The 26,332-nt window shown below is 35.8% G+C and overlaps 1 protein-coding gene across 2 annotated transcripts in view; it reads left to right on the forward strand.

Moving 5' to 3' along the window:
• ZBTB10 (zinc finger and BTB domain containing 10) overlaps positions 1 to 7,493 on the forward strand; it is a 36,753-nt gene extending 29,260 nt beyond the window's left edge. For both annotated transcript variants that reach the window (XM_047842610.1, XM_047842609.1), the window contains exons 4-6: positions 1,741 to 1,917; positions 2,146 to 2,318; positions 2,582 to 7,493. In XM_047842610.1, the coding sequence (XP_047698566.1) occupies positions 1,741 to 1,917; positions 2,146 to 2,318; positions 2,582 to 2,887 (656 nt within the window). In that variant the 3' untranslated portion in view covers positions 2,888 to 7,493. The remainder of the gene's footprint in view (positions 1 to 1,740; positions 1,918 to 2,145; positions 2,319 to 2,581) is intronic.
• The last annotated feature ends 18,839 nt before the right edge of the window (positions 7,494 to 26,332 follow it).

The raw sequence follows: 26,332 nt of genomic DNA on the forward strand, positions 1-26,332 counted from the left end.
TTATTTTAATTTTTTTAAATGTTTATTTTTGAGAGAGAGAAGGAGAGCATGCATGGGGGACAGGCAGAGAGAGAGAGGGAGACCACAGAATCCAAAGCAGGTTCCAGGCTCTGAGCTGTCAGCACAGGGCCTGATGCAGGCCTCAAACTCCTGAACCATGAGATCATGACCTGAGCTGAGGTCAGATGCTTAACCGACTGAGCCACCCGGGCACCCCAAGTTATTTTAATTTTTAAGAGAAGTAGTATATCTGGCAGGTAGATACAGGAAAATAAATTTTTACAAAGTCCTTTTTAACAAGCATTGTTTTGTATAAAGTCCATGGTTTTTGTGGGAGGAAAATTGATTACTGCACAAGTGAGTGAGTATATAGCCTGGAAAGGAGTGTTCAGGCAGAGGAAAGAAGAGTTTAAGTGCAAAGGTCTTGCAGAGGGACCCATTTTCCCATGGAGGAACAGTACAAAGGCCAGTGTGGCTGAAACAGATTGACCAGAGGGAGTCATTAGAAGCAAGGGCTAGAGTAGGTAAGGCTATGTAAGATTTTGGAAGTCTTTGGTTTTTACTATGAATGAGATATGGATAGTCCTTGCAGGCTTTTGAGCAGAGCAGTGCCAGGCTCTGAATTAAAGTTCTGAAAGAATCTCTAATTGCTGTGTTGAGAGCAGACTGTAAGAGGGCAACATTGTGAGCCTGGATACAAACTCTGATGGCTACTGAAAATAATCCAGAGGCAAGAGTTGATGATTGATTGGATCACTGTGGCAATAGCTATGGAGAATTCTGGATATGTTTGCATTGCCACAGGATTCCTGGATTTAGGGGGATACATACAATATTCAAGAAGGAATCTTGTCCAGGGGTGACTGACTGGCTCAGTCGGTGGAGCATGCAACTCTTGATCTCAGGGTTGTAAGTTCATTCAAGCAACCACATTGGGTTTAGAGATTACTTAAAAAATAAAATCTTAAGAAGTAAAAAGGAATCCTATCCAAAGGAGGTAATTTTTCTCTTAGCTAGTCTAAAGGTCCTCTGGCACAAATTCCTTAAGGGATATTGACTATTCTAATTCTACTTTCTGGATTTAAGGATGGAGTTAGAGAGGTTTTGATGAACTCCCCAAGAGGGCAATCAGTTACCTTGCCCAGTGTGTCTGAAACAACAAACGGGTGTAATAATGCGAGAACCTTGAATTTGTAATTTCCTTGTATTTATTCTTCATTCTTCATCTGTTTTTCTATACTGATTAGTCTTAAAAACAAGATTGTGATTATTTGGGGCACAATAAGGACACTATTCCATTCCACAGCTGGGCTTCAGGGCGATAGTCTCAAATGATATAATTAGGAGTAACAATTAAGAGTGCTGTTTTGAATGTTTGAAATACAGTATAAAAGAGCACTTTTCTTGTGGCCTCCATGCAGTATTAAATAGTATTTAGATTTATTTCCCTAAATTTTTCTCTACCTGTGGTTGAATTGTGTTTTAAATTTTAGTTTTTCTATTTCAGACGCCTGCCAATCAGGATTTTATGATTAGGATAATAAATTATGGAAAAAAGTGCAATAAAGTATGCAGACATGTCAGTTTTAGACTAAAATGTAGACATTTTTATTTAGCTATTTATATTAAGCTTCTCTATCATAGTGCTCATAAAATATAAATAAATATTTTTTTCTTTTAATTCTAATAAGAGGTGTTTATTACCACCATTATATCAGAATGACTTTTCAATTGTATTAGGTACTTCACATGATTTCAAGTATGGCCTGATGCCTGGCCCTTCAAGTGATTTCAAGTATGGATTGCTACCAGGTACTTCAAATGATTTCAAGTATGGATTGATACCAGGTGCTTCAAATGATTTCAAGTATGGATTATTGCCTGAATCTTGGCCAAAACAAGAAACTTGGGAAAATGGCAAGTATTAGTCATCTAAACATCTACAGATTTTTAAAATTATTTTTAACAATTAAAAGCTTCCATATTCTGGGTTTTAAAAAAATTGAATAGTATGGTAGCCCTATAATAATCCTTGTTCTCAGGGATAGAGACAAGGTTTTGATAGCAAATTTTCTGTTTAATATATAATTGCTTTTTTGTGTGTGTGTGTTTTTGTTTCGTTTTGTTTTGTTTTTATTCTCAAAGGTGAATCATCTCTAATCATGAACAAGTTAAAATGCCCTCATTGTAGCTATGTAGCCAAATACAGACGAACACTAAAAAGGCATTTGCTCATTCATACGGGAGTCAGATCATTTAGCTGTGACATTTGTGGAAAACTGTTTACTCGCAGAGAACATGTGAAAAGACATTCCCTGGTAAGTAACTTTAAATATAAATGATCTTTGAGATAAACTATATTCATGTCAGGGAAATTTAAGATATTTTAACACTATTACCTGAAATTTATGGAAGGTTGATATTAAATAAATTGCCTTAAACGGAGAATGTGATTTATGAACTGAACTTCATACAGAAAAACAAGGTATATATTCACTCATTGTTGAATGGGTGGTTTGAGTGGTTCAAATGCATTATTGTCTGTACTATCCTTATATTGGATTTTTCCCCCCTTCAATAGGTGCATAAAAAGGATAAAAAATACAAATGTATGGTGTGTAAGAAGATCTTCATGTTAGCAGCCAGTGTTGGAATAAGACATGGATCTCGACGCTATGGTGTTTGTGTAGACTGTGCAGATAAATCACAACCAGGAGGGCAAGAAGGTGTAGATCAGGGACAGGATACAGATTTCCCTCGGGATGAAGAATATGAGGAAAATGAAGTAGGAGAAGCTGACGAAGAGCTGGTTGATGATGGAGAAGATCAGAATGATCCGTCTCGATGGGATGAATCAGGAGATGTTTGTATGTCTCTAGATGATTAACTGACCTATACTCCTCAAGGATGCTGCATTTGGACATAATATGAATCGACAATTTGAATTGTTGAACTGAAGGCTTGCAAAATATGGTACATGCTGGATGGTAGTTATGTTGCTGTGAAAACTGTAGGGTCAAAAAGCCTTATAGCAAAAAAAATTTTTTTTTATATTTGCACAGGACTGTACAGCAAACAACCTTGTGGTTGGATTACATGGAGTCCCATCTTCAGTCAGTTATCAAAAATATTTTTTATTTATAGGATATACAGTAACTATTTGGGTCCTATGAATATATAGTACGTGTCCTTAAAGAGCTTACATTCATGTGCCACTTTAACATGAATGAAGAAAACCCATTTTTGAGACTACAGTGACAGCTGACCCAATTACTCTGTCCATCAAACCACTCAGGCTAGTTTGTACTAGTAGAGTTTTGTTTCTATTTTTATTTTTATTAATTTTATTTTTTTTAATACAGATTTTCAGTGAGGGGCCTTTTCAACCCCATGGGTTCTACCTTTCTGTATTTTTCCATTTTAATTTGCTTCATAACTTAAACCAAGTCTCTTCTAGTCTTAGGTATTATTTCTCAATTTTGTGCTGATGGGCATGTTTATAAGAACTGGAGAGGTAATTTATTGGAATGAACTAACTGACTTCCTCCATTCCCCCTTTCCTTTTTGACATGAATTTTACTACTTTACAAATGAAGAAATGATGTTGCAAAGTTAACATGGCGAAGTTGACAAATACCACTAAAATGATTATGATCTAGAAGTAACTTTCTCCTGCTGCTGTAATCGATAAATGGTTACTATATGACGTTTTCTGACATGGTATTCGGTTTTGGGTATCTGTTACTTTGGCACTATTCTGGTTTGCCTCTTTTTATTTTTGCCAGTGTACTATACCTCAGTCCTATATGAAAAGACAGAAATCTAATCGAAAGAAAAGTCGTCATAGAAACAATAAGGAAAATGATTTGTTTCCTAATTTGACCTCCATGTCCAGTTTGGTTAGCTTGTTATGCAATATAAGTGAAATATCAGGTTTTTATTCCTGTGCCCTTTTTATCATTAAAAATAACACAAAAAGTGCATTCTCTTTTGTTTGATACTTACTGGGATATTGAACGTTTTGAAATTATGATAGATCATTATTTTTTCAATTCCTCAAAGTTACTACATCTTCATATATAGTCTTTCTGGTAGTCACCATGATTCAACAATCTGCAAAAATCTTACAAATAAGATATTGAGAGGCTTTACAATTATTCTGTTAACTAAATTCTTCAGGGTACAAGGGGTGATGTATTAAGTTGAAATTGTCAGATTTATTTAGCCTAATGACAGATGAATTAGCTGATTGTTAAACTCACAGCAGCATTTCACATAATTAATATTAACATGCATGACATTTATCAGGAACATATTGTATATTATATAAGATTGAGGGATATCATATTTTCAGCTTTCTTTTAAATAGAAATTGAGTATATTTTCCTATTTTATATCAGGTCACTAAATTATGCTATTTGTGTGGAAAAAATTGCAAAGTATACTTTGACAGACATAATCCTTTTGGTGCTCCATCTGATCAAAGTTGAAAAGCTGATAGGTTTTTTAAGAGACAAGCTTTCTCATTGTCTCCGACTTCAGTACTATAATGGTTTAATGTTAGACATTGATGTATTTGCTTGGATAAATCAAAGATATAAAATACAGTTACATGGTTAGATACATCTTTTGTCATCTAAACTTTATTGTAGTTTCTACATAATTGTAAAACTGACATGAATAGTTTGGTTTGATTTTTGTTTAAGACTGAAGAGTACATCTTATTCTCAGTGTTCTAGACAAATGAGTATAATGTAATTCTGGTGGGGTCCAAAGTAGACGTTAGTTGGGCAAAGATACTATGAATGAAAAAGTATTTTAAACGTAAAATGTTCTGCTTTGTGAATATGTAAGTATAGTATAAAGATTTCTTTCATCCCATTATCCCCCTCCTTTAAAATAAACCATAGTTTACAATTGGTAGATCTGTCTATATATAAATATATATTAAAGAGAAAAGATATATATCTGAAAATCACCTAAATCTGCTTTATTAGACTACAGTTCACTTATTGCATAGAAACTGGACTTGGCTTTACATTCTTAATGTACTTTTACTTTTCCTCAAGAAATGAACTTACTCTCTTTAAACTGAATTTTCTTTTACTACTTAAATCATTTATGTATATCTGGTAAATTATGACCAAATTTTTGTTAGATTGCATACAGTAAATTGAAATACACACTTGGTACACTACGGGATTGTTGTGCTTTTGTTTTGGTTTTAGCTGGAAACAAGGTTTGATGTAGATGGCTTGTTACTGTTAATTTAAAATATTCTATAATTGTCCATTACTTTTTATGTTGTGTTGTGACAGATTTGGCTATATTTTTAGTCAACTGAAATATGATACTTTAAAAGTTTGTTTTTAGAAAGGTAATCCAAAGGAATAATGTTTATACTCTTGAATATATTAGCCTCAGCCTATATAAAAATTTCTTCTTTAAAGTAAACATTTTACCAGAAACAGAACTGACAGATTTTTCTACTTGCTGACTGCCTAACTTATTTTGTTTCATGATCTCGAGGGACTGCCTTTTCCCTTCTAGGTCTTTTTTTAAAAATAGTTTTAGTACTAAGGTATACTACTGGACTTTTTTTTTTTTTTAAGTATATTCTTTTTCTGACTTACAGTACAATTTCAGGAAGTTGATAGATAATAAGAACTTATGATTGGTCTCAAGGTGACAATGAAATACTCATAATTTTGTCTGTGGAGCCCTGGCAGAATTATGTGTTATACATTTGCTGAATTTTTCTCTTGTAACTTATATTTTAAATGAGAAGCATATTTTAGAGCTTGTAATTTTAATGAAGAGGAAGAATATAAACTTTCTTTCCTATTTGCTCTAGTAACAGACCCTCTCATATAAATCAAGATCATGTATTATTTCTTAGAATTCTCAGAGACAGTTACTTCCATATGGTCCCTGCATTGTTGTTATTGGCCCTCATTATTCATATTCACTAGATGTTTTGCTAAATTTTAGCACCCTAGCAATTAAGAGCTTAAAAAAAAACTGTAGGAAGGGGAAGCTGAACACTAATGAATAGCTTTGAAATTTGAGGGGGGAAGGGAAACACTAGCTGGTTTTGGTAGAGCCATCCTGCTGGAGAAGAGAGAAATGAATGAGTTAATTCATGTAAAGCGCTTAGAACAATGTCTGGTGCATAATAGGAGCCTAATACATCTTAGTTTAATAATAGATGTGAACCAAGAGGAAAGGGGGAGAAAATAGAAAATGAAAGGATCAGGGTTGGGAAATTTATATTCATACAGTACAGTTGTAACAGGCCTGAAGATGACTGGAGGAGTATAATACGGGGCAAAGTGTGATGGAAGAGGAGTTTTAAAAAATAAATTTAAAAACTTCGGTAAGCTTTATGTATATTTTAAAGATTTTGTCAACATAGAAGAGTTTATTTTTCTGGATAATGATTCAAAAGCTACCATTGTTTTAGTGCCTACGTGTGCTCTTGTGCTTTACATTATTTTGTCTAATTCCCTTAGGTGGGTGCTATTGTCTCCATTTTATGGAAGAGAAAAGGCTCCAAGAAATTTGCATAACATAACTTGCCCGATGTGACACAGCTACTAAGTGGTAGAGCTGGGTTTTGACCAGATCTGATTCTGAAGCCCATGTTCTTTTTAGGGGGCTCTATTAACTGCCTCATTAAACTTTTGTAGAATTTCAGTGCTTTAAAAGCAGTTTGTGTATGGAGACATGTTCTCCCCATAAAACATCATACGTTAGGAATTTGAGTGTCTAATCTTTCCTCCCCCTCAAATATCCTTATCAGTCTTTTCCTCCTAATACAGCAGTTTTGTCACCTGACTATAAATAAGACACCTGACCTCAGTGTAGCACATGCTATTAATTGGCTGTGGCATTTTTATTTTTAAAAGGATGGTCTTAAAGTGAAGAACTAGATGCGAACCCCAGTTTTTGTGCCGTTCAGTCACCCAGATCCTTAAACTTAACTATGGTACATAATATATGTGCTTAGAACTAACAGGTGTTTTTTCTTAGTCACTTTAGGATTTAAAATGGAAAGTTTTTTCCTGCTGTATCCCTGCTTTCAAATGAAGTTGAACAGTTCTTAGATAGTTTAAAATGTGTTAGGGATAAGCACACTTTAAAAGATGTTTTCTGGCCCTGAATTTTATGACATTGGGTACTTAATTTGGAGTACACTGGCTATTGAGAACAAAATTTTGGGTTGAGGAGAGGGATGGTTGAGGCCATTATGAAATGGGAGAATCAGCATTTTAAACACTGTAAACATAAAAGAACGCTTTCTTCTGCCTGCTGTTTGTAAAAGCTCTTGGGGAAGATCTTTTACGAAGACCAATTTTTTAAATGTAATTTACCTACCTAGTATAAGTGTCCTAAGACATGTATGTAAACTTCCAAAACTGTTTTGTCTGTGTATTTAGAAAATACACAAGAATCTTTATCAAACCTAAAAATATAAACTTGTGAGCACTAAACTTGCTTCTGGCTTTGTGAATTTTGTTGACTCTGACATTTAATTCAGATTTCTTTGAAAGTGTATTAATTTGGACTATTTGGGGTAGGGGAGCACCTTTGTAAACTTTGACTTATGTATAATTCAGATATCTTTGTATTTAAGGTTTACAAGTTTGAATTACATAATAGGGTTTTTTGGTTTGTATGTTTTTATATGAAGTGCATAAATGACTCAAACTACCTCCTCGTAATGCTTGGAGAGCTGCTTTAATTCATAGATAGCAGTGATTTGTAATCAGCATTTCATCTATCTTTTAATCTTTATTACTTTTGGGATTCTTTACAGGTTTTAGAAAACATTAAAATATTTCCCCTCTAATTTACACGTGTGCATAATTTTGGAAGTGGATTGAAAAGCAAAGGTAAACTACATCCCATATATACTGCGTATTAGTAGGCTAATGAATTACAAGTAAATCTATGTTTGGGGTGTCTGTAACTTTAATAATATAGAGAAAACATACTTGTTTTATTATTACTTTTTTAGGTATTTGTGTTTGTGGTGTTAGTAATAGAACAAAGGAAATCATAGTGACCAGATACAGACTTTACTAAAGAAATGAAAGTTTTGTTTGGAGCGGGGTGGCCATGTAACGTGTAAAAGCCTAGTGTCTTAAAATTATAAAAGCCGTCATGTGGCAGAATAATTACATATATTCTGTATGGTTCCAAGAGGTTAAGACTGGGACTATTTGACTCCAGATTAAAAACCAGCTTTTAGTAATTATCCAAAGATGAAATGTAATTGCTTCAGAAAGAAACCAGATGTCCTATTGCTGGAGATATTCTAGAGAAAGTGGAAGATTACCTGATAAGCCTTTTGGCTAAGGTAATAATTGACCAAACATTTCTATCCAAAGGTGTTTTGTTTTTCGATTAAAAATTTTTGGACCATTGTAGTTAACCAGTTTTTTATCTGGTTTAGCAAGAACATTGATAAGATTATGCGTAAGTATCTCATGACACCAAAAAGGATACAGTGGAAATTAAGAACGATTGGTTTAGCTTTATGGAAAAAATTGCTATTTGAGCTTTTTTCTTTTTCACTTTGCACATCACCACAGACCAATGTTTGGAAGGTAGTATAGGAAATTAAATTACTGGGTCCTTGGTTAGGTGAGAAAATTAAAGGTCCTTCAGTTCTTTGTCTGTGTTGTAACTTTTTCTCAATTTTGAACTAAAGGAAATAAAAAATGAACCACAAGAAATCTATTCAGTTAATTATAGGAATTAAAAAATAGGTTGTATTACTGCATGGTGCCTTTACATGCTATTGATACTTTCTGATTGCCAGCCAGATATTTCTTTTTTCCAACCCAACCAAAGTTTGGCAATAAGTAATTATTAATCTTCCAGGCATAATTTGGTATGTTTTAGAATATTAGTGAAAGATACACAGGAGACAATCATTTCTTAGCACATGTCTGAACACTCAGCGACACAAAATGTTTCAAGATAATTGTAGAATTTTTTAAAAAATTTGTTTGTTTTGAGAGTGAAACACTGTGAGCTGGGAAGGACAGAGGGAGAGGGAGAGAATCCCAAGCAGGCTCTGCGTGATCAGTGTGCAAAGCTCAATGCAAGGCCCAAACCGACAAACTGAGATTATGACCTGAGCTGAAATCAAGAGTCGGACACTTAACCAACTGAGCCACCCAGGTACCCCAATTGTATAATTTTTTAGGTTGAAGGAAATTTTTTTAATGTTTATTTTTTAGAGAGAGCACACAAGCAGGGGAGGGGCAAAGAGAGGGGGGGGGACAGCGGGTCTGAAGCAGGAGGTTCTGTGCTTAACAGCAGCAGTTCGAACTCCACACCGTGAGATCGTGACCTGAGCCAAAGTTGGGCACTCAGCCGATTGAGCCACCAGGATCCCCTAGGTTGAAAGAAATTTTGACAGACTGATAACTGATTCCCAGAGAGGTTACAACAATGACTTTGCAGTCAGTTTTGGGATCTAGGATTTGGGAAAACTGAAATTAGAGACTACAAAGTGAACTTAAATGTAATTTCTGGCACACATTCAGAGCTCAAAATTATTTACTAAGTGATTAAAAGACCGTCAGCAAATTTTTTAGGAATTTGCTTGCTACTATCTAATGGCATATAGTTAATAAGCTAATTTTGTTTACAAGTAGTTTGTGTTGCCAAGCACAGGATGTGTGGGATTCCTTTGGACCCTTTCCCACAATACCCCCATAGGTGACCACTATCTGAAGACATAATAACCAAACCTAACTTATAGCAGGTATCATGATAGAAATCTCAGTGCACATAGCCTTTTGATTTTTTTTTTTAACCTACACCATCCATATAACTTGGAATAGTGACAAGATTAAGTATTAGCCATTTGCTGTAAAATATTTGTTTTAAAATGACTGGCATAGCCCCCACTAACATCTTAAAGTAATATTCTGTGTATGTGAGGAAGATGTGAAAAACCCTATTAGAGTTTATACTTTGATGGAGAGTGCAGCAATGCATCAATAAAGATCATTTAGACCTGATGCTTTTGTTGCTGATGATGAGTTTTATATTTGTAAAGAGACATGTTGTGTAGGCATTTATATTTTGCCATATGAAAGATTGTGTTCATGTGGAAGATGGAGATTAGTAGTTTTGTCACCCTCTCCCCTGTTGATAAGCCATCCACTTGGATTATGGTAAGACCTAGATTCCTAAACTGGGATGTTGGCATTTTCATGGACACATGGGTAATTCTCCAAAGTAGGTTTTACTATGTTAATTTTTAAAGTAATTGCCACCTAAAGGATTAGATCAAATAACTAACTCATTCCAAAGAATCGCAGTTCTAGGAACGGAATCCATGTCCAAGAGCTCTAGTCCAAGGAATTATCCTCACCTGTGGCAAGGGAGATTTGAACAACAGCTTTATATATGTTGATGTGGATTTTCTTTTATTGGTAGTCTTAAATTTACCTTCTTTTAGGATTTTGTTACTTCATAGGTCTAAAGATGTTTATTAGAATCCTACATTAGATTTCCGGCAGTTTTTTGGAGTCTTTCATTCTAAACTTCTGCCCTTATGTGGGTCTTCTGAAGGTAGGTGACTTACTGGCATCCAGTCTGTTTTCTGGCCCTTCTTTCTTTGTTGCTACTGGTGACTTATACTATATTCAAAAATGTGACGGGGCGCCTGGGTGGTGCAGTCGGTTAAGCGTCCGACTTCAGCCCAGGTCACGATCTCGCGGTCCGTGAGTTGGAGCCCCGCGTCGGGCTCTGGGCTGATGGCTCAGAGCCTGGAGCCTGCTTCCGATTCTGTGTCTCCCTCTCTCTCTGCCCCTCCCCTGTTCATGCTCTGTCTCTGTCTCAAAAGTAAAATAACCGTTAAAAAAAAATTAAAAAAAAAAAATGTGAGCTCCCATTTTAGCCTATGGACGCTTCTTTAGTTATATAGATATATATTGAATACCCCTTTGTGAGAAAATGGTTACCTGTGATGGATGAGATCACACTATATTCTGTTCTCAATTATTCTTTTTTTTCTTAAAAAAAATTTTTTTTAACGTTTATTTATTTTTGAGACAGAGACAGAGCATGAATGGGGGAGGGTCAGAGAGGGAGACACAGAATCTGAAACAGGCTCCAGGCTCTGAGTTGTCAGCACAGAGCTTGATGCGGGACTTGAACTCATGGACCGCGAGATCATGACCTGAGCTGAAGTCGGCCGCTTAACCGACTGAGCCACCCAAGCGTCCCTGTTCTCAGTTATTCTACTACAAGCCATTTGCAAAGGGAAAAGATTCAAAATTAAGCAGGGAACAAAAAGTCCCTTCACATCAGTGGTTTTAAAAAGCAGGAACGATTGGGAGTTGTGAATAGGTAGGATAACTAAATATGTAAAATGGAGCAGATTAAGAAAATGCATACATGGCACTTTTTTAAAAAATGTTTATTATTTTTGAGAGAGAGAGAGACAGAGTGAGCGGGAGAGTGCAGAGAGAGAGGGAGACACAGAATCCGAAGCAGGCCCCAGGCTCTGAGCTGTCAGCACAGAGCTCGACGCAAGGCTCAAACTCTTGAACCGTGAAATCATGACCTGAGCTGAAGTTAGACGTTTAACCCACTGAGCCACCCAGGCACCCCAGAAAATGCATACATGGCACTTTGTATTGTCTCCTTTCATAATAAGGAGAAAGAAAACTTTCTCCTTGAAAATATATCTTAAGGTTACTGCAGAAAAAGATGTTTCCTGTATAATTTTTGAATGAACTTTAATATTTTTGTCTTAAGTGGCAAACAAAAATGTTTATGTCCGCTATTTATCTTTTTCTGGGATAGGAATGGTTACTCTTTAGGTGTCTCCTAGTTCTATAGGACAAGAAGTATACTGGACAAGTCTATAGGATTAGACAAGCTCTTCTTCAGAAGGTCCATTTATGTACTCCGGGAAACTGAGACCTTAACAGTCTACCTCCTATTTGGGGAAAGGAGGGGATGATGAAGTCTTTGACCTAGAGGAGTGTTCCCTTCTAGTAAAGCAGTTCAGTACACTTGCACACACTTAGGGTTAATGTTCAGTCCACTTATTTTTGGCGTAGGGAAAGAACATCACCTTTTCTCAAAGGATGAAACTGCAAGCTTCTATACTTCTTTCCACTCCAAGTTACTCTTAAGGAAAGTATCCTTATTCAATTTTGATGTGCTCTGTTTTTAGCATAGTATATTTAAACGTCACTAAAATTAATCTCAATATCAAATATCTGATCAGTGTTCAAAATTCCAAGCTTCTGTCACGTGTGCGCTTATGTATTTTATAGTTTGTTTTTTGGCCAGGATTCTAAATTGTAGTAGCCCGCAAGCTTTTTCTGTATATGGCCAGATAGTAAGTATTTTTGACCTTGTGGGCCATAAGGTGTTCCAGTCCAACTAGTCAGCTTTGCTGTTGTATCATGAAAGCAGCCATAGACCACATGTAAATGAATAGTGTGGCTGTGTTCTGATAAAGCTTTACTTAACAAAATTAGGGTGCAGTTTGCTGACCCCTGATCTATAAATTCTCCACATCTATCTTCTCTCTCTCTTCTTTGTCCTTGCAGTACATACACTGAAGAATCATGTGCCTTCTAAATAGCAATGAATTATTTTCTTTTCAGAATTGCAGACCTGGAGCAGCAACAAGATTTAATGTCCTGGTGGCACCATTTTAGCTGAGAAGGATAAAAACCTTACCATCTTAGCTCTGATTAGACAGTAAGACCTTAATAGGAACAAGAATACATCCAACTCAGAAATACATTCAGAGTTTTAAGAGAGGAGACTTACTGGCTGATTAAGGTATATACTTTTTTTTTTTTTAATTATTTTTCATTTATTTATTTTTGGGAGACAGAGCACAAGTAGGGAGGGGTAGAGAGAGACACACAGAATCCGAAGCAGGCTCCCAGCTCTGAGCTGTCAGCACAGAGCCCGACATTGGGCTCAAACCCATAAACTGAGATCATGACCTGAGCCGAAGTCGGATGCTTAACTGACTTAGCCACCCAGGCGCCCCAAAATATATACTTATTAATCTAGGCCCTTTCATTGCCACTTTATCCCATATTAAAAGATTGTTTTTACATCAGCCTCAGCCTTAAGTTATGTACTTGAACATACTATGTACAAAGTACTATGACGTTTATTTTCCACGGCCTTGAGAATGTAAACTATTTGGGAGTCTTTCATTAACATCTGCATTCATAAAAGATTATGATTAAATTAGACTTGTCAGTCATCTTGGATATAGGTTGAAAATGCTAAGCTTGTGAGTAAATGAGCCAAAGTATCTGAACTGAAAAATACTTTCCATCAAATCCCTTAGGAAATATTCCCAAGACTAAAGACTCACACTGAATCAGAAGACTAAAGACTACCAAATTGAACCAGAAATCTGCCATTGTTTCAAACCTGCGAATTCCCCATTGTAAGCCCTACTGAGGCCCTTGTGGTCTTGTGTTTCTCAGTCTCTTGCAATAGTAGGCTATTACTAAATACATGTCAGATGAACCAAGTACTGAATATAATTCTTCATAGTCAGAACTTCCATTTAAAACGCAGTTTCAACATCTAAAATATAGTTCGAGTTTTTTCTTATTAAGGCTAAAATTAATCAGAACAGAGGTTTGATTCTAACGAATTTAGAAAAAGTTCTGTTGCTCATCTAATAAGATACACTCCCCCTTCAGGGGGCACCTGGGTGGCTCAGTCACTTGAGTGTCCGGCTTCGGCTCAGGTCACAATCTCAGTTTGTGGGCTTGAGCCCCATATCGGGTCTGCTATAGCTCAGAGCCTGGAACCTGCTTAGGATTCTGTGTCTCCCTCTTTCTGTGCCCCTCCCCCACTCGTGTTCTGTCTAAAAAATAAACATTAAAAAAATTTAAAAATACTGTGCCTTCAGGAGCATGAAATCTATTCAGAAAGGACATATGTAGAAAGTCTGAGAAGAACATAGCCACAGAATTCAGGAGGGGTTGCACTATTCAGTGCACTGCAATCTGGATTGCAAGTTAAATATTTGAACGAAACTATTTTCATAAAGGCCGCTAATGACTAGTTGCTAGATCCTTACCTCTGCAGCATTTGATTCTGTTAATGACTAATTTCCTTCATACAGCTCTCCTCTTACTTGACCCCATAAGTATTGGTATTCCCTTAATTCTGTGCCGGGCACTCTCCCCATCTTCTTTCACTTGGCGTTCTTCAGTCCCAGATGATCACAATGACAAGCCTGGGTGACTCTCCTCACTGACCTCTCTTTCGAGTTTACAAATAATTAGTTTAAATGACACCACGCATTGTTGTTGGAAACCAAGGATTTTCAATCACGATCCTAATTTGGGTCACAGTTCTTTCATTTCTGTTGAAAGTCTTTACGCTGACATTTCACTGTATGGGGACTCACCATGAGCTGATAGTACATAGCAAAGTCACCATTAGAAAAACTATAATCTTGGTTTTCCAGAGACATTTAATGCATCCAACCATGTTAACGCTATTTGATGAGGTGGTGTCTAGCTGGCTATCATATCAACATGTATATACCTCTGTTAACTAGACAGACCAATAGAATCTTTGAACTGAAAGAACCTTAGACACAATTACACTTGTTTACCCAGCCTCTGATTGATTTCATTCCATAAATACTCCTCTCCAGCTCAACACCTCATATTGCAGTTCATATTAGCTTGAGATGCTTTTCTATTCTCTGAACTGAGCCGAATTGAAATCCACTTCTTCCATCTCTTAATGCCGCACAGAAACTCATCCTTCCACGTAACAGTCTATGTAACAGTGGAAATTGGAAGTGGGGGAGTATAGTATATTTTAAGAGTGCTTAGGAACTTAGATTTTTCCATTGCCAGAAAACAGAACTGTATGGTTTCATTCCTGTATAACATCAGAAACCCCATGTTGTTCATCCTTTTCCCATTTAATGTTTCCCTCTTAAGGCTAAGAATTAAATATTTAATATAAAAAACCAATGCCCAAAAAGATGTTTTAAGGAAAAGCATCCAGAAATATTTCTTAGAAAGTAGAATATTAATTTACTGGCACTTGTGTAGAACACTTAACATAAGATTAAACACGATTCTCCCAAGATAAGATTAAGTTTGCAGCTTGATATAAAAATTTAAATGTTGCTTAATCCTAGGCACTCAAGAATTTCACAATCAACTGATTTTTAAATGCAGTATAATTTTAACATGTATAAATTTAATGATTCAACTCCCTTAAAATGTATTACAAGGAAGATGAGAGTTATTTCCTTGGATTGCATTTTAGATCATATTCTTAAGTGAGAAATATTTCATTTTTATTAAATTCTTATAAATCTTTAGGTCCTTCAGGCCCAAACTATTCCTCTCCTTAAGCAGCAGGGCAGATTTATAATTATGGCTGCTTTTATTTTTATACTTATTTTGAAAAAGACTGGTTACTGTCCTAGTGCATTTATGTCACTAAGATGGAAAAATGGGAATATTGTTCTTATTGGGTAGCCATTAAGTCTTGTAAATTACCAAATGCTCCTTAGCATAATGTTTTCTCAATGCTTGAATGTTAAAAATAGGAATCAGGAAATTCCATAAAAATCGTTACCAAAAACACATTTTGTAAATTTTATCACATGCTGTTGAGAGTTACCATCCTATCCTTCATCTTTGTCTCAGCAAAAATCCAGGAATAGGAGATATCTAAGAATCCTAGGACATTTTGCCTGTGTAGGTGATGAATGTCACTGCCATTTTCAGCCATTTATGGATATGAGAGAAAAAGGGGATGTTTTTACTCTTCTAAGCATTTATCACTCACATGCCAATTTGTTAAAACTTTGGTTTAACGTAAGCAGTTTCTCTATAATATTGTGATTCTAGACCTCAGAACTGCCATTTTTGGGAAACCAGGCATAAATGATGCAGATGTAATATTTTCTGCAAGCAGAAAATAAATTTGAATTAGCTTGCTTGCCACTGTAAAAGTGTTTTCAGCATATTATAAAGGAATTGACTTGAAAAATCTGACTTGAGAATTTTCCCGATATATCATACTGTCATTAATGTCCTTTTTAATAGCATCTTTTTTCTTATATTAGCATCTTTATTAACAGTCATTGTTGGGGATGATTAATGAGACAATTGCATTTTGTATATCTTTTTTTTTTTGAGAGAGAGAGACAGACAGACAGGATCCAAAGCAGGTTCTGCATTGACAGCACAGAGTCTGATGCAAGGCTCGAACTCCCAAACCATGAGATCATGACCTGAGCTAAAGTTGGACACTTAACTGTGTCACCCCTGTATTTTGTATATCTTAAAAAAACAAACTGTTAGTATTTTTTTTTTTTTAGCCACAGGTACACAGAAGCCAAACTTAAGCATGACAGTAAAGTAAAATCTTAAGCAACTGAAACTGAAGATTAATGTACTATATAATTGGATTCCATTGTAATAATTTAACTATGTTTAGAATATTTTAATTGTGGGATTAGTAATCAGAATATGGTATATATTTAATCCCTTTAGTTTCAGAGTTGAAAGTTTTCCAATGCTTGTAAAAAGTAAAGCTATAACTCATTTATGTGGCTCTCATTCATGGACATTGGAGAAAGGATTTCCATAAGCCTCATGAGGTACACTCCATTGCAAAGAGGATTCCTCGAGAAAAAGTTTTCATGATTTTGTAGATGTGATTTAGAAAGCTTTCAGAATAAACTGTGGAGTGTCATGAATTTTACATGTTTGAACAGGTAAATTTGGTAATTAAAGAATGTTTTTCTTTAATGTGTTCATTTGGTATATGGGATCATTATTATTATTCAGATCATGTATATTTCTTTAGCTCTATTAGAGACCCTTTGTTTTTTCTTTAGTAAACAGTAATCAAAATTACCATACATGCTGTTGTATTCTACAGTGACTAATTAGCAGAAACTCCTCAAACACACCAAGGCATTTCTATTTAAAAAAAAATTTTTTTTTTCAACGTTTATTTATTTTTGGGACAGAGAGACAGAGCATGAACGGGGGAGGGGCAGAGAGAGAGGGAGACACAGAATCGGAAACAGGCTCCAGGCTCCAAGCAATCAGCCCAGAGCCTGACACGGAGCTCGAACTCACGGACTGCAAGATCGTGACCTGGCTGAAGTCGGACGCTTAACCGACTGTGCCACCCAGGCGCCCCACTATTTTAAAATCCAACCTTGGGGCACCTGGGTTAAGCGTCTGACTTCAGCTCAGATCACGATCTCATGGTTGGTGATTTGGGGCCCCGCATAGGGCTCTGTGCTGACAGCTCGGAGCCTGGAACCTGCTTTGGATTCCATCTCCCTCTCTCTCTGCCCCCTCCCCTGCTTGCGTTCTGTCTCTTTAAAAAGTAAATAAACATTTAAAAATTTTTTAAATAAATAAATCCATCCTTAAAGAGAAAATATACTTTGTAGGATAATTGCTAGTAACAATATTCATTTTTAAATAATCTAGTAAAATTATGTGAAATTGTAAAGGAGTGCATTGTTTAAACATTTTATTTTCCCTTTCTGCATTCATGCTTGACAGGTATTCACACATTGTTTACCTTCATCTCTTTGAGTTCCCTACTTTAGCAGCTCCTTGTTTACTTTTATCTGATCTTTGGCTAATTCTTTCAACTACATCCATCTTTGTTTTAGATATAAATACAAAGCTAAGGATCCACTTCATGCCCAAGCTAACCTGAAGGGAATTTTAATCCTGTATTATTTGCAAAAATAATGTCAATTAAAATTTTTTTTATTATAATGGTAACCATCTAAATTTACTGCCTGATTTCCAGTACCTAACTTCCAGGAAAAGTTTCTTCATAATGTATTTCTCTGTACCATAAATTTGACCATTTTGCCCTGACTATGACCTTTCTTATTTAAGCCTAACTGGCTAACAAATGCAGTGCAAACCTCAAAAGAGGAGCATTGTTTTCACTTCTAAATAACCTTCTTCAGGGATTTTTCAAACTGTGCTGTAGGATTGTAGGGATTCTTTGAAGATGCCTCTCTGGGTATGGGGTTAGCTGGTGCAGAGTAGGTGGGGCCCTGGGCCTTCAGCCAAACCTCTACAACAGCTTCACTTTTGTCTTATTCCTTAGGCTTTCATGGCCTAGTGTTTTTTAAAAAAATTTTTAACTGCCAACTTAATCTTAAAGTATTAATGGACGATCATAGTTAATAGTAGCTTTTATTTATAGAGTGCTTATATGCCAGACCCTGCTTTAAATATTTTCTTTCATGCATTAATCCTTTAAAAACTTGTAAGATGAAGCATTTTTATTATCCTTATTTTACAAATGAGGAAACTGAGGCTTAAGGGAATTAGCCCAAGGGGTTATGGCTACTAGGTGACAGACTTTGGACTCAATCTTGGTGTGCTGATTAATGCCTTAGCTTAAGTCAGGAATGGTAGATACAAGGTCAGTGTGCCACCACCCCACTCTCCCACATTTGAGGGAGACAGAGCCAATGGCTAAAAACTATTTCTCACAGATCACCAACATAGCCTTAGAATCCTCCATGAGGTGCTATGGGGCAGTCATTCCTGATCCTTTGGTGTTGGCATTCAAGATAAGACTTATTTACTTCTCCCCGCTTTAAGGTGAGATATCTGTGACCTCACACTTGTGATTAGGAGGTCTCCCCCCAAGTCTAAAAGTGTTGCCAATTGCAGTTTGAATATTGGTAGTCAAAAAACAAATTATCTTTGATCCAGATGTAATTTTTCATGATGAAGCTATTCTATGAATAAATCCCTCACTATATCATCCTCATTCTCACCAGCTTCTAAAAGAGGATTTTTGTTTCTGTATTTATATATTTGTAATCTAAGTTGATCATTATAAACACTATACAATCCTCATAATTACAATAGTTGGGATTTTTAAGCTTCCCTTTGAGTGCCTACTAGAATAAAGACCTAACGTAATTAATATTCTGAGACCTAATGTTTTAGATGTGGGGTGGAGGTGGACGGAGAGGGTGGAGAACTTATGCTTGGGGGGTGGGTCTGCCAGTTTCCATATTGTAGAGAATTTAGTGGTTTGAATGACCTTCACTATTCCCACTACCAGCATGCCCTGCCCAGGAATGCCATAGCCACAGGACTGGGCGAATGCCCAAACATTTAAAAAAGGAGCGTGCACACACATACACACCCAACCCCTAGCGGATTTTCCCTTGCTCAAGCCAGGAGGTAACCAGAGTTCCTGTGCTGTGCCCATTCTTACCAGGGAAAGCTGGGTGCAATTAAAGTTTTTCCTGTTATGTGCAAGACTTTTTAAATGACTCATAGTAGTTCCTGTGCTCAAGACAGGGTCAAAAAGGCCCAAGCCTATATTTAGGAACTTTCTGAAATTCCCTGTCGGCTTCAACCAATTTTTTCAATACAGTATGTATGGAGACTTAGTGGCAAGTGATTTATTACTTTCAATACATGAAGAAATCTTAAGTCACTTTTTTGTTGTTGTAAACAGGTATTGAAATCCAGATTTTCTTAAATGGATGGAAATTCCTTTTGTGAAATTATTTAACATTCATTCAGCAAACACATTAGTATATTGGAATGATCTTCATATGACCAATATTATGGAACCCATTAAATCCTTGTTCATAAAAATGTTTGAATATACGTCTTAAATGTTCTCTATACAAATAAAAAGTTGCTAAGAGCTATTTCTTACGCATTCTCGTTCCAATTGTTTGTAAAATTAGAAATCGCTGACCAGTGTTAAGGGTAACGAATCGTACTAAGTCCAATGACACTTAGTGCTATCTAGTGAATTTCTTTGAAGAGAGTTGAAAGAACCACCTTCTACTGGTGAAGGTGTTGCAAAGTTCTATGTTTGTAGTGTATGGTCCACATGCCTCTTTTCTCCAGGTTTTTGCTTTTGTCAAATGAGAAAATAGAACAGCCAATTGTAAGTTGTCCTGTTGGTAGCTGATCAGGACCTCCCGAAAAAGTCAACCAAAGCCAGTGATTCAGTTATATGAAAGAATACTAATTAGGATTGGTAGCACACATGAAGTAGAGATAGAAATGCCCACTAAAGAACTATGTGATGCTAGATAAGATTCTAGAAATGTAATATAAATTAAGATGAGATGGTATCGGGATTATATTAAATGGTGTTTGGTAGCACTTAAGGTTTGGTGAGAAAGGTTTAGTTATGTGTTTCAAAAGCTTGCTCCACTTGATAGTTCTAAGTCATTTCATTAAAGCATCTAAGCCTAAACATTAAGTTTTGGTATTTACTTTTTAAGTAAACAACCATGCCACTGCAGGTTTCTGATGCTACCACATACTAAGTGCATGAAAAATACTCCACAGAACTAAAAAAGCCCTTTTGAATGTTAATTTACAAACACATATCAATGGCAGATATCATGCTATAAATAGAACATAGTTGTTTTTTTTTCCCTTGACGGTTTAGTAGAATGATTATGATCTAGGTCTAATATAAATGCTAAAAGTTCTTTATCACTAACAACTGAAATTAAAATACTGTAAGATCAGAGTAGTCCCATGTGGTGGATTAAGAGAAGGCCATCACTTTTTTGGAAAAGAAAAATCTACAGAAATAAGAGTTACAGATAAAGTTCTTCCTTAAAAACCTATTGTTAAAATTTTTTTAAAAACCTTTCAATAAAATTTCAGGTCCATGATTTATTGTACAACTGTCATCAGGATAGTGCTACCATAATAGCACTTGCCATCAAAATACCATTTACCTGGCAAATATACAAAAGTAATTCAACTAGTTTTCAATGTTTTTTTCTAGAAAACGGATGCCATTATTTTTAAAAACTGTAATGTTCTAAATTGGCAAGTATGAGGTTAATTGAAATTTTCGGGACTCCTAGAAGAGGCTCTCTGGAAAGCAATTTGGTAATAATTTTGGTTTCAAGAGTTATTAAAAAATGTGTATCCCCCCCAAATGCACTTCTAGAAAACTGTACCACAGGAGAGGTGATTTTTATACAAGGATATTTTTCAAAGTGTTATTTATAAGAAAGAAAATAAGGGCGCCTGGCTGGTTCAGTCAGTAGAGCATGCAATTCTTGACCTTGGGATTGTGAGTTTGAGCCCCACATTGGGTTTAGAAATTGCTGAAAAATAAAATCATAAAAATAAAAATAACATTTCCAGTCATGTAGGGATAAATAAACTATGGTAGGTTATCATTATATTAGGTACGCATTAATATTTTCAAAGAACGTTTGATAATTTAGTGTATTATCTTGTCTCAATATTAAGACGAGATGGTATCGGGATATAAATTAATATAAAAATTAAGAAAATGAAACCTAAATAAATACACAAAAATGTTAACTTTTAGGATAATTTATTATTTTTTTACCCTGTACTGTATTTTCCAAATTTTCTTCAATGAACATTTATTTTAATCAGAATATTAAATGAGGGTTGCTTAGGTGGCTCAGTAAGTTAAGCGTCCAACTCTTGATTTTGGCTCAGGTCATGATCTCATGGTTTGTGGGATCAAGCCCTGCATGGGGCTCTACATTGACAGCAGGGAGTCTGCTTGGGATTCTCTTCCTCTCTGCCCCTCCTCACCCTCAAAGTAAATAAACATTAAAAAGAAACAAAACTATATGATAAATATAAATCAAGGCATTTCTTATTATTTTAGGAAACATCATTTCCATTTCACAGTTTTTGGAAATTATGCTATTTGATAAGTTGGTTGCTTTATTGCATTTTCCAAACAGACATAGCTTTTTTTCCCCCGACTGTAAGGATAATGGTGCTGTTAGTTTAAAAAAAAAAAAAAAGACATGAAATACAGAAAAGCATGAATAAATTAAAGACATGAAAAACTACCCATAATCTCACCACCCAGAAACAGTCATTGTTAGCATTTATTGTATATTCTTCCAAATAATGTTTATGCATATATATCTATTTCCAGGACTGGTTTTCAGGGATGTACAGTGATAAATAAGCATATCAGTTATTTACAAACAGCAGCTGTTCTGGTGGTTTGGTGTCCATGCCAACTGGTGGCAAAATACATTATCACCCTTTCACAATCTATCAATTTGTCGATCGAGCAATTGTTTGATCTATTTTTATATTTTAATTTTTTTTTAACATTTGTTTATTTTTGAGACAGAGAGAGAGAGCATGAACAGGGGAGGGTCAGAGAAAGAGGGAGACACAGAATCTGAAACAGGCTCCAGGCTCTGAGCTGTCAGCACGGAGCCCGACACGGGGCTCAAACCCACAGACTGCGAGATCATGACCTGAGCCGAAGTTGGACACTTAATCGACTGAGCCACCCAGGCGCTCCTATTTTTATATTTTAAGCAATGTAATCATATTATATGCTCTGTTCTATAATCTGCACTTTTTTTTCCCATTGAATCACATCGTAACATCTTTTTACGTTAACGAACAGTATGGGTCTACTTCATCATTTTAACAACTGCACTATATTTGTGTGTTTAGAAAGACCTTCTCCAGTTCAAAATTATTAAAATAGCCATCTATATTACTATCCAGCTAAGCTTATGTCAAGCCCAGCAGTCAGCAAACTTTTTCTAGAAAAGGGTCAGGTAGTAAATATTTTTGGCTTTGCGGGCCATATAGTGTCTATCAGAACTGGTCAACTCTGCCACGGTACTGGGAATACAGACACAGACACTACTTAAGCAAGTGGATGTGGCTGTGTTCCTTTAAAATTTTACTTAGGCACACCGAAATTTGATTTCATGTAATTTTCACATGCCATGAAAAATTTTTTCCTACCATTTAAAAATGTAAAACCATTCTCCCTCTTCTTAGTTTGCCAGTCATTCAAAAATGACTGGCAGGTCGGATTTGGGCCGGAGCTTGCTGACTCCTTCTCTAGCTGAAGGCTTCCCTTCAAATATTTCATCTTCTGCCATGAAGTATATCAGTGTCACATGTAAGTTTCCTTCAGTTAGATGCAAACCTTATAGGAAAATGTACTTTTGATGGTACAGAGGATCCCTAAAGATGTCCCACATTTCCATCCAAATCCTAAAACCGTAAAATTTAGAGGCAGGGTGAACACCTTCATTTCAGGTCTAGAATCACAATGACTTCACTTTTTCAGAAACCAAACATGTTCATGGAATGCACTAGTAGGTTTTATAAATTCCATTTCTTTCTTTACTTGTAAATTTTTCCCATTGCTTTTATAACTTTACTGAGACAAAATTGACTTGTTATTGAAGACCTTACCTTAGTGTTGTCCTGTGGAAACTCCTCAAACTTCATTATACATGCTTCTTTTTTATAATCTGTCCTGCTTAAGTATTGCTGTTTTTTTTCTTAAATGACTGCCACAAAGGAATATTGAGCATTAATAGTGGCCACGTATTCAGAAATGTTTTGCTTGCCAAGTACTCTCTCAAAGGCCTAATATACATTATGTCATTTAATCATCATCATTTAAACTTTGTATGGTAGATATTTAGGTCCATTTCATATATTAAAAAACTGTGGGTCATAAAGGTAATAAACTGCCAGCTAGCAAGTATAGGATTGGAATTTAAACCTAGATTTGAGAGTCTTTCAAAGGCTCTGAGTGCTCTTGAGCAGTGCTAACCTGCATCCTTGTAATTTACCTGCCACCCCAATTAAGTATAATTCTTGGTATTCAATAAAAACTTTGTTAGAAGTTATTTTGATGTAATTACAAAAGCCTGTTTCTGCAAGATCCATATCCCACCCAAAACAGATTACAAATTGGCCAGCACAGACAGAGGCATAGAATGAATTAAGCCCAACAAATTAATTACATTAAAAAAAAAAAATCCCACAGGGGCACCTGGGTGGTTCAGTCTGTTGAGCATCTGATTTAGGCTCAGGTCATGATCTTGCAGTTCTGCAGTTCTTGAGTTGGAGCCCCATGTCAGGCTCTGTCCTGACAGCTCAGAGCCTGGAGCCTGCTTCAGATTCTGTGTCTCCCTCTCTCTGCCTCTCCCCTGCTTGCACTCTGTCCCTCTCTGTCTCAATAAATAAACATAAAAAACAAAACAAAACCCTTTTAAACATTGTTTTATCTGTTATCTTACCCTTTTGCTGTATAGATTTTTAATATAAAGGCATAGACCATTTTTTTAACATTTTCACATTTTTATTCTCTTTATGGTGTCTGCCTTTGGTGTCTTATATAGAAAGCCCTTCCCCAACTCAAAATGATTAAAATAGCCATGTATTTTCCTTTCAATATTTCTCTTAAAGTAAGCATATCCCCAAACTGTAAGATTGCTTGGTGATTTATTTAGAAGAATTCCATGTCAGAGGATCCAAGTTTAGTACGCTTTCACCTTGTTTTCAGTCCCAACGAGTTAAATAATGATTTTACTATCACATTCTCTTCTCCATTACAAGGCTTGATATCTGAATTTATCATGTTCAAATTTAACTTTCCTTTTCAACAGATTCAGTTACCATTGAAACTGTGCTTCATGTTTATGAACTGCAGAGGAACCCATGAACTGTGGGAAAGACAGTTCCTAGAGATTAATCTCATATTACTCTAAGTAATCTTAAATGATTTCTTAGTCTCTTATTAACTTCCCATGAGAGATAAAATGTAATTCATAAAGTGCCTATTGTATAGCTTATGTGTGTACTTGTGACACTTTGTGGAGAAACAGGCTAAAATGTCAATCTCCTTAAAGCTCCAGTGGGTTCTTTATCTGGTTTTATAATTGAGACTTACAGTCCCCTAAATGAGATCTATGGGTTTGCAGGTAGGAGTTGGCCATTATAAAATTTTGTTTTGTTTTGTGTTGTTTTCTGATTCCACAGACATGCTCTAGTTCTACAGCCCTCCTCTTCTGCTCAAGGTGAAACCAAAAGGTTTCTGTATTTATGATTTAGAAGACTGTATTAACTCTTTGAATACAAGCACTGTGATTATATTTCCAAATATAATCCAAATTACCATTTGGAGATATTTATGTATTGAGTGAGCATATTTAGAAAACTGGCCTAAAAGGATCTCAAATGAAGCCAGTCAAGATCTAAGAAAACTTTTTAAAAATTCAAATGTTATGTTTCATTTCTTGATCTTGGTGATAGTTATATGGGTGTTTTCACTTTGTAAACATTCATCAAGCTCTATACTTAAAATGTGTGTACTTTTCTGTATGCATTACATTTTAATTAAAAAAAAAAAACACTTTACTTGAAAAAAATCTCACCACAGCTCTGCTTCTTTCTGCAATGCATCATGGTAACTCTGGTGTTTGGTTCCCCAGAATATTATTTTTTATCCCTCCAACTCAGGACTTGGCCCATCAGTGTCCTTCCTTGGTCCCCTCTCTGCGTGTTATGAGGGAGGGTGGAGAGCAGAAATCTAGGTGGTTGAATTGGTGTTAGTGTGCTAATCCTGTATGTAATTAAGAAATATAGTCCATGTGAATATAGTATCTGGTCTGTTTGCTCTCATGGGCTTCATCCTGCCTCTAACTTGGAACAAAGCTAGATTGTTCTTAAAGTTTGGTGATAGGGTTTGTGTATTTTAGTATTTCTCTAGTTTTTTGTTTGTCAGACCACCTGTTTTTATGTTCTCAGGTTTCCAAAAGCTGCCTCCTTTTTTATTATCTTTCATAAGTTTCACTCTTTTTTGTTTCGTCTGGATTTTTAACTAGTTTCCCTCTGCATAATAGGTTGAGCTGCAATTTTTCCAGTTTCCTCAGCCTTGTCACATCTTCCATGGAGAGCATTTTCTCTTTTGTGTTGGAAATCTAACACAGTGTTAGCTAACATTACTGAACCCTTACTTTTTTTTTCACTTTTTCTCTAAAAGTTACTTTAAAAAAAATTTTAAACATATTTTATAGTTTATTTACTTAGAGAAAGAGAGAGAGAGAGAGAGAGAGAGAGAGAGAGAGAGAGAGAATCCCAAGCACACTCCACACTGGCAGATCAGTGGCAGTCCCACCCTATGTGGGACTCGAACTCACAAACTGTGAGATCATGACCCAAGCCAAAATCTAGAGTTGGATGCTTAACTGACTGAGCCACCCAATGTTTTAGTTGAAGTATAGCTGACATATATTACCATATTTTAGGTTTCAGGTGTACAGCCAAGCGATTTGACAATTATATGTAATACAAAATGCTCACCATAAAAACTGCAGTTACCATTTGTCACCAAAGTTATTACAGTATTATTGGCTTTATTCCCTATGCTTTACTTTTCATCCCTGTGATTTTTATAAGTTTGTACCTCTTAATCCTCTTCTATTTCATGCATCCCCAACCTCTTCTCTCAT

The sequence above is a fragment of the Prionailurus viverrinus genome, chromosome F2 (assembly GCF_022837055.1).
Source record: "Prionailurus viverrinus isolate Anna chromosome F2, UM_Priviv_1.0, whole genome shotgun sequence".
Classification (NCBI taxonomy): domain Eukaryota; kingdom Metazoa; phylum Chordata; class Mammalia; order Carnivora; family Felidae; genus Prionailurus; species Prionailurus viverrinus.